This window comes from Eretmochelys imbricata, chromosome 4 (genome assembly GCF_965152235.1).
Source record: "Eretmochelys imbricata isolate rEreImb1 chromosome 4, rEreImb1.hap1, whole genome shotgun sequence".
NCBI lineage: Eukaryota > Metazoa > Chordata > Testudines > Cheloniidae > Eretmochelys > Eretmochelys imbricata.
Genome location: NC_135575.1, coordinates 83,796,849 through 83,814,180, shown reverse-complemented (window position 1 = coordinate 83,814,180; position 17,332 = coordinate 83,796,849). Strand labels below are relative to the sequence as shown.

At 38.8% G+C, this 17,332-nt stretch overlaps 1 protein-coding gene across 9 annotated transcripts in view; it reads left to right on the top strand.

Moving 5' to 3' along the window:
- The window catches only part of UFSP2 (UFM1 specific peptidase 2), a 27,705-nt gene extending 10,373 nt beyond the window's left edge, over positions 1-17,332 (top strand). For 5 of the 9 annotated variants that reach the window (XM_077815553.1, XM_077815557.1, XM_077815554.1 and 2 more), the window contains exons 7-12: positions 47-193; positions 4,509-4,673; positions 6,413-6,537; positions 9,125-9,201; positions 15,051-15,175; positions 16,940-17,332. In XM_077815553.1, the coding sequence (XP_077671679.1) occupies positions 47-193; positions 4,509-4,673; positions 6,413-6,537; positions 9,125-9,201; positions 15,051-15,175; positions 16,940-17,026 (726 nt within the window). In that variant the 3' untranslated portion in view covers positions 17,027-17,332. Of the gene's footprint in view, positions 1-46; positions 194-4,508; positions 4,674-6,412; positions 6,538-9,124; positions 9,202-14,219; positions 14,299-15,050; positions 15,176-15,580; positions 15,715-16,939 lie in introns of those variants that run through there. The other 4 variants (XR_013345960.1, XM_077815551.1, XM_077815555.1 and 1 more) reach the window with 4 other exon arrangements.

The following is a 17,332-nucleotide window of genomic DNA, read 5'->3' as shown; positions in this document are numbered from 1 at the left end:
TTCTCTTGTTTGTTATCCCTTCATTTTGATTCTGACTTACATATAGGAATTACATGAACTGTTCCATCTGCCCTCTGATAGACCATATTTAAGAAGAGCGAATGCTTATCGCTTTCCAGACGAACCATATAAAGATGGCTATCTCAGAAATCCACACATATACCTCAATCCACCTGTCATAGAGGCTGGTATGGTAAGTTTCACTTGAGGCATTTATAGGAGAATGCTTCTTTTACATAAATATTGTTGATAATCACAAATCACATCATAAGGACATAGGAGACTAAGGGGGGATATGATAGAGGTATATAAAATCATGAGTAGTGTTGAGAAAGTGAATAGGGAAAAGTTACTTACTTGTTCCCATAATATAAGAACTAGGGGCCACCAAATGACATTAATGGGTAGCAGGTTTAAAGCAAATAAAAGGAAGTTCTTCTTCACTCAGCACACAGTCAACCTGTGGAACTCCGTGCCTGAGGAGGTTGCGAAGGCTAGGACTATAACAGGGTTTAAAAGAGAACTGGATAAATTCATGGAGGTTAAGTCCATTAATGGCTGTTAGCCAGGATGGGTAAGAAATGGTGTCCCTAGCCTCTGTTTGTCGGAGAGTGGAGATGGATGGCAGGAGAGAGATCACTAGATCATTATCTGTTAGGTTAACTGCCTCTGGGGCACTTGGCATTGGCCACTGTCGGTAGACAGGATACTGGGCTGGATGGACCTTTGGTCTGACCCAGTATGGCCATTCTTATATTCTTATGTTAAATCTGATGTCATACCCAATGCTACATTTCCATTTCATGTAGTCATCATGGTAGCCTTTTTATTTGACTAAAATCTCTGACTGTATGTGAAACAACTACTGAAAGCTAAAAATAAATAAGGCAGGAAAATTAATCCAGGCTCTCATTCTTTGCCCACCCTTTCTAGAGATGCTGTTATCTCTAGATAGGTTGACAAGTTTCACAAGTTGGAACCTGGAAGCTCAGTTCTTTTCAGTCATAGGAGAAATTAATTTTATTTTTAAAATATTTAGAAACTGTGGACTTAACTGCAGCGAGCTAAAGCTATAGACAAACATTTCAGTGTGAGTGTACCCTTACAAGCCATTTTGACAGCTACAGCTGAACCACAACAGTCAAAGGATTTGGTCTTCAAAAGTCTCTGCCAACATTCTCAAACTAAGGTCTACAAAATGAAACACTTTGAGAACCAAGCAATGAAGAGAGTTTGTGGAACAATCTCTCTCAGACAAAGTGGTCTGTAGAATGAAAAAGCTGGAGAACCTTCGGCCTTTATCATGGATTCTCAGGATCAGATTCGTGACCACCCCATCCTTTCTCATACTGTTAAATGGAGATGGATCCGAGTTGGAGGAAAGTGGAGGTCTTTGGGTGATTCTGGTGTAGAAAAGAAGATCCCAAATATGGAAAAAGTTGAGAACTTCAGGTCTGTGCTCATGCTTCATAATCTTCTCTGTCTGGTAGGACCTTATAGCACCAATCTTAATTGAGGGACTATTTTGCTGATTGTCCTGTGATGACAGGTGAGAGTCTCAAGAATGGCACTGGTAATCTTCATGAATTATAATCTTGAGAGAAGTTTGTGGGGGGGACTGGAGGACTGTGGCTCTTTAATTCTCTTCCTTGTCTCACCCCTTCTCTTTAGATACACCTAAACGTGTCATTAAAATCCTTCAGGGAAAGACTCAAGACTGACTTTTATTTCCATTGTCATTTTGATTGTATATTTTTGTTTAATGTCTAGTAGTAGAGAGTGATGTGGGGTTTGTTAGTGTCTCTAGATCTGCTCTGGCAAAATGTTAGGGTACAGTTCTCTGTTTTTAATTCTATTATTGCTTTTATTATTAATTTTGGTATGTGGATGGCACTTTACGGATATAAGACCAGGTCCTGGCCTCAGAAACTGTACAATCTAAATGGATGCTGCAAAAAATAATGGTATGACACCTCAGGCAGTGAAGGGGAAGAGACAACATTAAAAGAAAGGGACTAAGCATTGCATTTACCTTTTCATTAAGGTGTTCCAGAGGCCTTTGGATAGGGATAAATAAAATTATTATAATGTATTATTGATAGTACAGATCTTGCTGTTAGAATAAGAGTTTTCTAAAACTCTGTATCTCTGCAGCTGTGTCTGTAGCTCCCTCCTGCTTCTCTGTTGCTCCTACTGCTATAGTATGCTGCTTTGGCTGTAGAAACTGCTGTGAGTAGTACTGTAATAATAGGGAGAGGACAAAGGATTAAAAGCAGCTACCAGGAGGGGTCAGGGGGAGAAAAAAAAAGCCATGCCCTCTTGCAACTTCCATGGGGATATACTATAGAGTTTTAGAATCCGTGCTATGTACAGTAGTTTCCAGTATTGATACAGAATAACTCTATCAGGTCAAATTTGCCCCAAATTTAGGTTATTGTTTAAAAAATAAATTTAAATTATTGATAACTTAGTTAAGGAAATAAGGGGTTTTAGAATATTGGATATTGGTGTGCCTCCAACATTGATTTTTTTTTTTTCAGTAACATATAATATCTGTTGGCAAGTAAATTGTTTGCCTTCCTCTAATATAATTAGATTTAACATCCCTGTAGCAGGGACAACACCACCGCAGCCCAACATGGTAGCATTTAATTTCAGAAAGGGGAACTACGCAAAACTGAGGAAGTTAGTTAAACAGAAATTAAAAGGTGCCAAAAGTGAAATCCCTGCAAGCTGCATGGAAATCTTTTAAAGACCACATAATAGAGGCTTAACTTAAATGTATACCTCAAATTAAAAAATATAGTTAGAGAACCAAAAAAGTGCAACCGTCGCTAAACAACAAAGTAAAAGAAGCAGATTAACATGATTTGTTGGGGAAGAGTCAACATGGTTTTTGTAAAGGGAAATCATGCCTCACCAATCTACTAGAATTCTTTGAGGGGGTCAACAAGCATGTCAACAAGCATAAGGGTGATCCAGTGGATAGAGTGTACTTAGATTTTCAGAAAGCCTTTGACAAGGTCCCCTCACCAAAGGCTATTAAGCAAAGTAAGCTGTAATGGGATAAGAGGGAAGGTCCTATTATGGATTGGTAACTGGTTAAAAGATAGGAAACAAAGAGTAAGAATAAATGGTCAGTTTTCAGAATGGAGAGAGGTAAATAGTGGTGTCCCGCAGCAGTCACAGTCAAAAAAGCGAACAGAATGTTGGGAATCATCAAGAAAGGGATAGATAATAAGATAGAAAATATCATATTGCCACTCTATAAATCCATGGTACTGCCACACCTTGAATACTGCGTGCAGATGTGGTTGCCCCATCTCAAAAAAGATATATTGGAATTGGAAAAGGTTCAGAAAAGGGCAACAAAAATTATAAGGGGGATAGAACGGCTTCTGTATGAGGAGAGATTAATAAGACTGGGATTTTTCAGCTTGGAAAAGAGGCGACTAAGGGGGGATATGATAGAGGTTTATAAAATCATGAGTGGTATAGAAAAAGTAAATAAGGAAGTATTATTTACTCCTCATAATACAAGAACAAGGGGTCACCAAATGAAATTAATAGATAGCAGGTTTAAAACAAACACAAGAAAGTATTTTTTCATGCAACGCACTGTCAACCTCTGGAACTCATTGCCAGATGGTGTTGTGAAGGCCAATACTGTAATGGGGGTTCAAAGGGAGCTAGATAGATTCATGGAAGATAGGTCCATCAATGGCTATTAGGATGGGCAGGAATGGTGTCCCTAGCCTGTTTGCCAGAAGCTGGGATTGGGTGACAGGGCATGAATCTCTTGATGATAACCTCTTTGTTCATTCCCTTTGGGGCACCTGCCATTAGCCACTGTCAGAGGACAGGATACTGGTCTTGATGGACCTTTGGTCTGACCCAGTATGGCCGTTCTTATGTTCTTTCGACAGTGGTCTGATAGCCATTCCTCTGCATGGGGCTACACATTCAAGCAAGTGATCTAATTGGCTTAATATCTAGATGTTACTGTGACCTGTTAATTTCATTCACAATGATTCAATCAACACTGCATTTGGCACCCATACTCTAGCTAGATCATGATCCTAACTGTCTGTACCACCACTTCACTGGCCTCTAGGATTTGCTATTTGAATTCATCCCCTAACATGAGACATCAATATGCCAGGTAAAACATTCTGACTGTGTCCCTGAATTTACAGAAAATTGCTTACAAGTCCAGTGACAAGATATCACTGATTCAGTTTAAAAAGCTGACAACTGAATTATAAAAATGCACTTTAAGAATTTTTCCCTTGTTCTTTAAAAAAACCAAACAAACCAAAACCTTCAAGTTATGTCTTGGCTATGGGGAAGCAAGAAGTCTCACAGCTATTTCTCTCATGAATCGTAATCAATCATTTGAAAACTAACAAACTGCAAGTGTCAAAATCAAATAATAAATATTCAGCTTCTGAGACAACAGCTCCTGAGATAGAGATTTTTTTTTTTTTGTCTTTTCTTTTTCTGCTCAGGTGTATTTGGTACATGGTGTATATAGTTATCATCATTATATGCAGGATCGAATAGATGATAATGGCTGGGGATGTGCGTACCGGTCCCTGCAGACTATCTGTTCATGGTTAAAGCATCAGGGTTACACAGAGAAATCTATACCTACACACAAGGAGATTCAACAGGTACAGGACAAAGATACAGACTGCATTTCATGTGTATTTACTGTATTCCTCTTGAAAAATCAATTAATGCTGTAGAACTAATTAAAAGTACTATTCCATTGATTTTAACGTGCTCTATGGAATAAACTCTTTTTTTAAAAAGAAAAACCTAATTTAATCCGTTCATAGTTACTATTCACATTTATCTGTAAGACTTCTGAAGTATCACTCCTAGAACATTTTGTTGTAATGGATTCTGTTTCCAGTTATGTACATTAAATGACTGATGTTAAAATAGTTTCCCCTTTCTTCAAAAGAGTTTCATGAAATAAGATTTTTATTATAAGTTCTTTTGGTTGGTAGTCTCTTGGAATCTCAAATCATAACACAGATAAAATACACACTCACAATGTTTACCAAATGTGAGAGATTTGGGGGCCCAATCCAGTTCCGAGCTGGATCAGGCCCCAGATTAATAAGGACTGATTTATTCCTTTCTTATTTGGCAGATGTTGTGTGTGCATGAGCGTGAGGGTATTTTTCTCTTTGTAATGTTCCAGAAATTAACATTCTCTTCTTTGTGAGAGGTGTGCATGTGTGTCTTATATGTTTAGTTATGTTAGTACCATTGGAGAAACAATGCATGTTTGGTTAGCGCATTCTGTACATCAGCAGAAACTCTCAACTTTTATCTTTAGTGTCTTGTGAAAATAGTGTTTTGGGTTATATTTATTTATTTAACAAATTTGACAGCATCGCGATTTTGAAAGTGTTTAGACTGTACAATAATACTTATACGGCTTTCGATCTGAATCTTTATCAGATTATAAAATGTTGACTGTTAACCCACTTGAGAATGAAATTGATTCAGTTCAGATGGCAGAAATAAAATCAAAACATACATAATTTTCAGTATTTTATGTATAGAAATAGAATTTGAATAAAGTCAGACAGTGAATGTAAAATAAAAAATCTGAAGAGTTGTAGATTAAATATACAGTTAAGATTTTAAAATCAAATTGTAATTGGCAATATGCACAGAATTTCTAATATATTATATATCAGAGGAGTAGCCGTGTTAGTCTGGATCTGTAAAAGTGACAAAAAGTCCTTTGGCACCTTATCGACTAACAGACATATTGGAGCATAAGCTTTCGTGGTTGAATATCCACTTTGTCAGATGCATGTAGTGGAAATTCCAGAGGCAGGTATAAATATGCAAGCAAGAATCAGGCTAGGGATAACGAGGTTAGTTCAGTCAGGGAGGATGAGGCCCTCTTCTAGTAGTTCAGGTGTGAACACCAAGGAAGGAGAAACTGCAAATACCCTCCTAACTGATATAAGCATGTTGAAAGGAGTTCCAGGAAGTGTGTTAAATGTAAACAAGAAGTTAGATCCAATATATAACTAGTATTTGTGTGAAATATTTGCCGGTAGAGCTATTCTAATTTTTCAAAATTTAATAAAATAGTAATATTTCTTCAAGCTACATTTAGTGACATTTATTTCCCAGCTGGTGTTTGAGAAAAGAAAATGTTTCCAACATGGACAGAAAAAATCTTACCATTTTTAAACAGGATCTTTTGTTTCATTTAATATTCAGTCATACCTGTATTCAGTAAATGTGTGCCTGCTTTTGACAAGTTAGGTTCCAGAAATATTATACTGTATGTGAATTAAGTGAATATTATAGGTAGAAACTGTAAAAATGTCCATTACATACTGTTTCTTTTTTTCTTTATGGGATCTGTGTTACAAAGGCACTAGTTGATGTTGGAGACAAACCAGCTGCATTTGTTGGGTCGCGGCAGTGGATTGGCTCTATTGAGGTACAACTTGTATTGAACCAGTTATTAGGAATAACTTCAAAAATACTGTTTGTCAGGTAAGAATGAATATTTGTTAATTTTGTGTCTCCGTGATTAATTCTTTATTGGGGGAAAGTGTTGTGGTGAAGAATGGATCACTTAAGAGACTATTAGTAGTAATAGGATATTAACCCCAATCCTGCAAGGACCTTCTGCTGGTGGCCCCTGCACCCAGCCCCACTGAAATAAGGCACAGGCACAGGGGATCTGTCTGTGCAGAGCTCTTTGCAGGATTGGGTCTAAGTTTTGTTTATAAATTGTATAGTCAATTGCTTGACCGTACTTTGGTTCGTTACGAGAGATACTCAAGAGATCAAATAACCAGTGTCAGTCAGGTTTATTAATAGGGTACAGGGAAAAGGTTTGATACGATACCAGTCTCTGAAGAGCAGTCCAATGCAGCAGTGTTACATTCACCTTAGGCTAAGGGGGTGCTCTCCAAAGCTATGCCCCTAAAGTCATCCTTTTGGACCCTGCATGTTTACCAGAGAAGGATACCATATATGTTATTTAGTCAGTCAGCTTTTTGCCTTGTTTGTTCTGGTACCATGGTGTGTCCAATGTCTTCCAGGTTATGATGGAGTCTTACCTTTTTTTGAGAGCATTCCAGGTACTAAGGGGGAGGAAGGCACTTAATGGACTTGTGTGGGCAGCTCTTTTCCTGTTTTTACAAAGAAATAATCATCGGTCCTGATACTCTAGAGTTTTCCTGGCTATTCAATCCAAGGCTTATGTCAGCTAATGCAAGCCATTATGGGATACTTAGCATAAGTGTTCAGGATTATAACAAAGGTGCAGGCCAATCTAGGCTATATGGTTACTATAGTAATACTTAATATGTATATTTAAATGTTTAAAATATATGTATTGCCAGTGGTTATAATCAGCATAATGAATATGTTTGGTAGCCAGTGTATGTTAGTCAACAGTTTGTAATAACTGCAAATTGGTTAGTGGCATGTGCAAAGGGAGTTGGCAGCCTGAGTTCAATGCCCAGGGTATAGGTGCTCATGCACCAAATGGATTCCACTGCACATGTGCAGAGAAATAAGTGAAGGGAGCTGAAAGCCAGCTATGACTCACAAGGCCTGAGTGGCTCAAGGGGGAATATTGCCGGCATTGAACCTGAGCACTGCCCAGGCTCTGTGAGTTTAAGTCCAACTCTAAGCAGAAATCTGAAATAAAAAGGAGGCATGTTGCTACAGTCTGACCCTGGCAAGGGTTTTTTGTTTTGGGGAAGTATAATCTGAGTTCAGCAGAATATTCAGAAGTCACTGAAACTGTTTTTGGAAAGAAAATAAATACACATGCAAATGCTCACTGGTAAGGGATGGTGATTGGGGTGGAAGAGTAGGTGGGAATCAGGGGAGAGAGGGGTTTTGGGTTCAGCAAGGAGGGGGCAATTATGGCGATGGGAATAATTGAGGATATGTGGGTAGGAGAGGGTTTGGGGTCAGGTGAGGGGGAGCAATGGGGGCTACTTGGAGCATGAGGGGAGGAGTGGGAGACTGGGAAGGGAGACATGGGACTGTGTGATGTGGCACTTGCAGAGAATTGGGGCAGAGGATCCTGCCAGCCCCACATCCCCTCCCATATGTATGCCCAATCTGGGGCTACCTCTCTTGGTGGAGTCTGAGCCTCTCTCTGTCTGTATGTGTTTGCCAGGATCTGTGGGGCCCAGAGACCATGGGACTGGTTGATTTTGGGCAAGTCAGTTCCCCGCTCTGTGCCTCAGTTTACCATCTGTAAAATGGGGATAATGATGTAAAGTTCTTTGCATCTACTGGTGAAAAACACTGTATAAAAGCTAGGTCTGTTGATTATTACAAGCCATAGTAGCACATCAACTGCAAACATAGGGGAAAACTATCACTGCCTAAATGAACATTAACTCCTACCAACAAACGTTTCTCTTCCGATTAAAAAATTTAGGAGATTAAATGACAAAATACTTCATTAACACAGAGTTATGGTTGCCCAGTTATAGCTTGTGCCCTTCCAAAACGTCAAGTTTAGCAAAACTCAAACTTCTGAAAACCAGGGAATGCAGAGTTAGGTCCAAGCCTTAACTCGGCCCCCCTGGACTCGGCAAGAACCCCCAGGCAACCTTAACTCCTTGTTAACAAAGTTTTTTGCCATTAAATAAGAATGTAGATTTCTCTCTTGTTGAGAGAACCCTGGGGCTGTTTAGTTGAGGTTCTTAAATCTTTTTCCATAAACTTCCAGTTTGAAGCCACCATGAAGCTGTTATCATGGTATCTTTCTTTTCATTGAGAGGCACAGCTCCCAACAGGCATCCTTCAGTGACACTGTCTGAATTGGATAGAACTTATCATACTCTTCTCTCTAAATTATATTGGGTGGTTGCACCAGCTTGTGTGAGCACAAATGTTAAGTTTACTCCAGTGTGGTTTTCCTGTATTATAAAACTCCTAGTCCTGTTACAGTGTTATTCAGGGTGGAGGGGGTGTAATAAAATATATTTTTTTAAATTCTTATTATATAGCATAGGAATTACAAATGTATATGGCTAAATAGTGAAAGAGATAAATAGGAAATGAAACCTAATAAAGAGGATAATCTAATGTTGTGTTTCTTATACAGCCAGGGTTCTGAGCTAGCTTCTCAGGGAAGAGAACTTGCTAATCATTTCAAGACTGAAGGAACTCCAGTTATGATTGGTAAGCCTTTCACTCTTGAAAAATGCCAATGAATGTTTGTTGGTCACTTCTGTCAAGGTTTATTTTCATATACACTACTTAGTGAGTGTTACAGAGAAAATCCTAGGTATCCAGAACAACCCGAACATAAAAATGGCCATACTGGTCCATTGGTCCATCTAGACCAGTATCCTGTCTTCCAACAGTGATCAGTGCCAGATGCTTCAAAGGGTATGAATAGAACAGGGCAGTTATTGCGTGATTCATCTCCTGTCGTCCAGTCCCAGCATCTAGCAGTCAGAGGCTAGGGACACCGAGTGCATGGGACAGCATCCCTAGCCATTGACGGACCTATCCTCCATGAACTTATCTGATTCTTTTTTTAACCCAGTTATACTTATGGCCTTCACAACATCCCCTGGCAATAAGTTCCAAAGGTTGACTGCATTGTATAAAGAAGTACTTCCTTTTGTTTGTTTTAAACCTGCTGTTCATTAATTTCATCAGGTGACCCCTGGTTCTTGTGTTATATGAAGGGGTAAATAACACTTCCATATGTACAGTAGACCCTCAGAGTTATGAACACCTTGGGAATGGAGGTTGTTCATCACTCTGAAATGTTCATAACGGAACAAAATGTTATGGTTGTTCTTTCAAAAGTTTACAACTGAACATTGACTTAATACAGCTTTGAAATTTTACTATGCAGAAGAAAAATGTTCTTTTACCTATCTTAATTTAAATGAAACAAGCACAAAGACAGTTTCCTTACTTTGTCAATTTTTTTTAAACTTTCCCTTTATTTTTTTAGTAGTTTACGTATAACACAGTATTGAACTGTATTTGCTTTATTTATTTATTTTTGTCTCTGCTACTGCCTGATTGCATGCTTCTGGTTCCAAATGAGATGTGTGACTGACCGATCAGTTTGTAACTGGTGTTCGTCACAATGAGGTTCTACTGTACTTTCTCTGCACTATTTATGATTTTATAGACCTCTATCATATCCCCTCTTTGTCATCTCTTTTCCAAGCTGAAAAGTCCCAGTCTTTTTAATTTCTCCTTATACGGAAGCTGTTCCATACCCTTAATCATTTTTGTTGCCTTTCTCTGTACCTTTTCCATTTCTAATATATGTTTACTAAGATGGGGAGACCAGTATTCAAGGTGTGGTTGTACCCTAGATTTATATAGTGGCACTTGTGACAGGGTCATGCCGGATGGCTACAGGAGAGTAGTAGAAGGCAGATATATTAGCCCCAGGTTAAGTAGATCCCTTTTCCCTGGGTAAGGTAGCAGGGAAGGTTCCAGAACAATCAGGAACCTTCTGGAGACTACTGTGACAGACAGGCTGATTAGAACACCTGCAGCCGATCAAGAAGCTGCTAGAATCAATTGAGGCAGGCTAATCAGGGTACCTGGGTTTAAAAAGGCGTTTACTTCTGTTTGTGGTGCGCGTGTAAGGAGCTGGGAGCAAGAGGCACTGGGAGGTGAGAGTGAGAATGCGGACTGTTGGAGGACTGAGGAGTACAAGCATTATCAGACACCAGGAGGAAGGTCCTATGGTGAGGATAAAGAAGGTGTTGGGAGGAGGCCATGGGGAAGTAGCCCAGGGAGTTGTAGCTGTTGCACAGCTGTTCCAGGAGGCACTCTAGACAGCTGCATTCCACAGGGCCCTGGGCTGGAACCCGGAGTGGAGGGCGGCCCTGGGTTCCCCCCAAACCTTCCAACTCCTGGTCAGACACAGTAGGAGTTGACCCGGACTATGGGTTCACAAAAACAGTTAAACTGAGGGTTGCCGTGAAGCTCCAAGGTGAGCAAATCTATCAGTAAGTGCAAGACCCACCAAGGTAGAGGAGGAACTTTCTCACTCATTATATTTATTGTCTTCTTCTCTATCCCTTTCCTATTGGTTCCTAACATTCTGTTAGCTTTTTTGACTGCCACTGCACATTGAGCAGATGTTTTCAGAGAAGTACTGTATCCACAATGACCCCAAGATCTCTTTTTAAGTGGTTAATTTAGACCGCATCATTCTGTATGTATAGTTTGGATTATGTTTTCCAATATGCATTAGTTTGAATTTATCAGCATTGAATTTCATCTATGATTTTGTTGCCCTGTCACCCAGTTTTGTGAGATCCTTTTGTAACTCTTCGCAGCCAGCTGTGGACTTAACTGTCTTGATTTATTTTGTATCATCTGCAGACTTTGCCACTTCAGTGTTTACCCCTTTTTCCAGATAATTTATGAATATGTTGAAAAGCATTGCTTCCTGTACAGATCCCTGGAGGACCCCACTATTTACCTCTCTCTGTTCTGAAAACAGACCAATTATTCCTACCCTTTTTGTTTCCTGTCTTTTAACCAGTCACTGATCCATAAGAGGACCTTCCCTCTTATTCCATGACTGCTTACTTTGCTTAAGAGCCTTTGGTGAGGGACTTTGTCAAAGGCTTTTTGAAAGTCCAAGAACAGTATATTCACTGGATCACCCTTGTCCACATGCTTGCTGACATCCTCAAAGAATTCTAATAGATTGGTGAGGCATGATTTTCCTTTACAAAAGCCCTGTTGACTCTTATCCAACAAATCATGTTTATCTGTGTGTCTGAGAATTCTTTTCTTTACTATAGTTTCAACCAGTTTGCCTGGTATTGAAGTTAGGCTTACAGGCCTGTGGTTGCCAGGATTGCCTCTGGAGCCTTTTTTAAAAATGGGCAACACATTAGCTATCCTCCAGTCATCTGGTAAATAAGCTGATTTATGTGATAGGTTACATGCCACAGTTAGTAGTTCTGCTATTTCATATTTGAGTTTTTTCAGAACTCTTGGGTGAGTACCATCTTGTTCTGGTGACTTATTACCATTTAATTTATCAATTTGTTCTGAAACCTCTATCAACACCTCAGTCTGGCACTGTTCCTCAATTTGTCACCTAAAAAGAATGGCTCAGGTGTGGGAATCTCCCTCACAGTCTCTGCTGCGAGGGAGATTGCAAGATTAACCAAGTTCAGATACACACCTTAGTATTGTCTTTTATCTGCTCTAAGGTGAAGGACCATAAAAAGCTGATTTGGCTGGTATCTTTTCATGGTGATCTAGGTCCCCAAACTTAGTATAGCGCAGGCTGGCTGAAGTCAGTCTGAATGATGTTCTCTAAATTCAAGAGACTAACAAATAGGTTTTGAAGTTTGCATTCCAGGGTTGGTGAGCCAGCTACTCTGATTTTACAAAATAGTCTGCTCCCCGCACTAGCAACACTATTAGAGAATTATTTTGTATTACTCAGCAGTGACTCCCTTGAGCGTTCAAGAGCAGCATTTTTATTGGCTTTAATTCCTTAGCAAAAATTTCTTTCCTAAAACCAGATGAAATATTTTAATAATTTAAAATGTTGGTAACACAGGTAAGGAAATTTGGGTTTTAAGAACATTTGAATTTTTACTGATACTGTCCTGAAGGGGAATGGTGCTTTGAAAAAGTAGAGAAAAACATTTTTTAAAAATCAGCCTTAATATAAATATCTTATTTTCATTTTAATCATATTCCCCGTCCTAACATATTTATGGACAAGGATTTATAATGTCATCCAGATCTGTCTGAACTCTGGGTAATATTGACCACCCCATCATAAGGTAGAGATAGAAAAAATTATAACAAAATTTATTTCTTCAACTCCCTAGAAGAGGGTCATTTCTGGCTGACAGATAAAGTTGCCTGTTTCTTAGCAGGCAGAAACTTCTTTATATGCTTTTTAACTATTCTTTTTGCTTTGATTTTTGGCATTTACCTTCTTCTCACCCTTTCTGACCTGATAGAATATGGCAGTGCTTTGTCATTAAGAAGTTCCTTTGGTATTTTAATCTTTCTTTCCCTGCTCCATCTAGAACTGTCCATAAGTGCTACCCACTAATCAGCAGCAAGTAGAAATTGCTCTGTAAATTTACAATCTTCAGTCTTGGGTCTCTGTGTTTTTCTTCAGAAGCTTCAGTGTAAGAGCTTTTCACAAGGACCCCAGCCTCAGGAATCTCAGATAGGTTCAATGCATGTGACCCATTGTAATCTGCATCTCCTAGCCCATATCAATTCATTTGTCTTGTGAAAACTAATATCCAATCTGCCTACATTTTCCTTTGATTCTCGTGTGGCTTTACCAGTCCTGGCATAAGCCCTTCTGAAGGAACCTAATTTCTGCTTGTAAAACCCCCGCCACCATTATGAATTCTTCTCTGGAGGGTTAGTTTTACTGTGCTGAATTCCAGAAATCCCAAGGAATTTCCATCTGGATGTGCAGTGTGCTTGGCATTGTTAGTGGAAGCACCAAAGGCCCCGCATGCCTTAACTGCAGGCTTTCAAGGACCCTAAATAAAACAATTTTTGAAAGTTGGATCATTTCCCCTCCCCCATACTGATATCCCCACCCTTTCTTGTGGGTTTTCTCCCCTTTTATACTCCCTTTTGTGGAGTTTCTGTGGCCCCACAACACTGAACCATCAGAGCTGTATTCTATGGAAGTGGACTATCAGGTTCCTCTCAAGGTAACCAGTTGCTGAAGAGATGATTACATGTAGAGCTGAGGCCAACTCAGCAAGAGGTCCCCTCCCATTGTTGCAGGTTGGAGTAAGAAAAGCCAGAAACCATTCTTCCTGCACCTAATCTTCATTGAGCTAGTGAGTGGGAAACAGCAGACATCCTGGCTCAGAAATTCAGCTCCTTCCCAAGTCCTCAGAGAACCTATGGAAACAGTGATGGTTAGATGGGTTCTGAAACTTATTACCTCCTCTAAACTACACCTGTCTAGTGATTTTCATCCTGTATGGAGATACTAAGAAAAAAAGCTCATGACTTCCAAAGCTTCTGTGGCAAGATTGTTGAATTAATTAAGGAAAGCTACCAAGCTAAAAGTGGTGCCTCTCCACCAGGTGTCTTGGACCATTCTGGCAGTGTGCTGGATCATGTACGTTTGACCAGATAGGGAGGTACCTTCCCATTGAGATTATGCAAGGCCACCTAAACATCCTTTCTTGCTATTATAGGGAGATCTTGAGGCATTTACAGATGCCATCTTTGGAGGAGGTATGCTGCAATCAGGAAGATTTTTCAAGGGTTACCATGGCAAGTGGTTCTCAGTACTCACTCTAATGTATTTGATTTTGACATTCTTAATGTCCAGAATGACCTGGGGCATGTAATAGAAAGGAAATACTTACATATTATTTGGTTTCTTCTAGTCCCTCCTTATCTCAGTCTAGTCACCCAGCTTGTAGCCTAATTGTGTTGGAGGGGTGAGAAACAGACAACTGGTATTTACCTTTATGGACTTTTACACCTAATCCTCATAGTTTTAACATTTTAGACTTGTGTGTGTCAACCTTAGTATCTAGTAACAAAACACTGTTGTGCTCTGGTTATACATACCATATCCCTTCTTTTTCTCCTCTTTTGATTTATTGCTCACAAATTAACAATTATATTTTTTTTTATTTAGTCTTTTTATTTTTGGGAAGTTTCTTAGACTGGGGTCCTCTTCTAGAACTGACCATTTCTATATAGACGGGACATAACTGGTGTATTCAAAATGTTCATGTCTTCAGCTGGTGGGGTGGGATCATAATACTGCTGAATTGGGAGAGAGACTGAGATCAAATTGTTAAGTAAAATTATTTATTTGTCTTTATTTTGGCTATCATATTCCATGAAGGATCTCACACGATGCAGTTACCCTACTATTTTTCATAGCCTAGAGAATGAAACTTCACTCATAGATCTGTTGGCTAATAGAAAGTATTAACATATGTATGTGTGCAAAAATAAGTCTGTCCAACTGTACAAAGCCTTAGAAAGAGCATATATTTTCTCCAATCCAGGTGGAGGCATTCTGGCTCACACAATACTAGGAGTGGCATGGAATGAGGTTACAGGACACACAAAATTTCTGATTCTAGACCCACATTACACTGGTGCAGAAGATCTGCATGTTATCTTGGAAAAAGTGAGATTTTTAACTTCATTTAATTTCTACTTATGACATTAATAAATGGTTATATGGCATGACCAGTGTTGATAGCACTGTAATTATTTTTTACTTGCGTAATTTTAATTTCTCTTAAAAGTAGTCTTTTTTACAAACATGTAGATTTGGGAATAAACTTTTCAGCCTTTAGGGCATAGGGTCAGTTTATATATAATTCAGCCCTACTGAGTTTGCTCAGTCTCTGGACTGAAGAAGGACACTATCACTGAAAGGAAAATGCTGATTCCACCTGGTGGCCAGCCCAGAGGCCAGGTGAATGTACCAGTACAGCATATCCTTACATCTGGCCTGTAGAGCTTAATGACTCTGTAGAGGTGCAGTGTCTGGGAGAACATACTTTTTCTTTTTTTTTTTTTTTTACAGTAAGAAGGAATGCACTTTACTTGCCTTGGGACTGAATATCCTTGATGCCACCACCTTGTGTCTAGAACAGAGTCTCTTATATCTGGTTATATACATGTTAATATAAAAATTTGAGAGAGTTTCCCTGAAATTAGGTAAATATCTTTTATAGTGATATAGACAAAGGCTATCAGGGTCCCTTTAAAAGTAATTTTGGGGATACATTTGGGCTGTGTCTAGTCTTTATAGTTTGGAAGATAAACCATGCACTTCCATCTTCCTGAATCTGCAGATAGATGGCTCCAGTTCCTCTGCCGTTGCTCATAGTAAAGCTAAGCAGTAGCAGAGTGTAATTAATAAGGCTTGTCAGGTTCTGTTTATCCTATAGGCAGATATGAAATTGAGGACAATGAATTGTATCAGTTTCATTATGCCAGCTGCTCCAGAAAAGTCAGCAGCAGGAGGGATAGAAATTTGAACTATTCAGAGAGGAGGATATCTTATAATAAAAAATGGTGAGGCTCTAGGAATGGCAGAGTTGGAGAATAACAGATACCATGGCAGCAGTAGGCTCTGAGATTGGGAAGAAAGAACTCCTTGTTAACAGCCAGGCAGGAGGAAGGCAGCTTCAGATTTATCACACCTACTAAACTGGGGCTGATTTTGAATGGTGGGAAAGCACTTTGGTATGAATTCCATCCAGCATGCTCTCCATTCCCAGTAGCTGAGGTTGGATACTGTCCTTGAACTATTCTGGTAGCTCCCTTTACTTTTGCATCTGCCTCAAATTAGTATGGTAGGTTTCTGGTAATTTTTCAAGTCCTGAGACTGGTCTAGTCATATCAATAGAACTCCACAGTTAATTGAAACTTCACACACACTTAATTTGTTAATTTCTAAATATAAATCCTGAAGAAATTTACAAATACACTCAACTTTAAGCACCTGACCAGTCTCACTGATTTGAATAAAACTATTGCTGTAATAAATATAATACATGCATAAATGTTTGCAGAATTGGGGTCTAAGTTCGGATGCTGTAAAGTTCTAAGACCACGCCAAGTGTATGCACTATTTTGTAAAAAGAGACTTCACACTGTATTTTTATAATTGAAAATAATTGATGTGATTAAAAATAGTATATGATATGACCTTACTACCTTCAAAACATAAGGCAGAAGATAATGTTGCTATTAGACTTCAATTTTAACAGCATGGTAGTTTCTAGCTGTTTTGAGTCAAAAAATGGAGCCTGTTCTATTAATTCAGTATATGCATAATGAAAACAACAAAAACTGTAATGTATGACAGCACTCATGGACCAAATCTGCTAAACACAACTGTTTTAGAAATGGCTTTATTTTGCTTTTTCCTGTACAGGGTTGGTGTGGATGGAAGGGCCCAGACTTTTGGAGCAAAGATGCTTACTACAACCTCTGCCTACCACAGCGACCAAAAACTATTTAAATTCCAATTGCAAAAAATCATGTTAATCCAGAATTTAAGACTTGATACAGACAGAGCTGGCTTATTTAAAATAAAAAGCTTTAGAAAAATTTTAATTATTTTCAATTTAAACGGTGTTTTGTCAGTCAAAAGTAGCTGAAATAAAAATGCTAGTTGAATTCTTTACACTGCAATTTAAGTATAAAATGTCTTTTTAAATAAAAAACATCAAAAATGGAAGAAGAGTAAATCACATTCAACTGCATTCTTGTATAGACAAGTTTAATTAAAGGAGTTTACCTTAATCTAATATTTTTAATGTTTTTT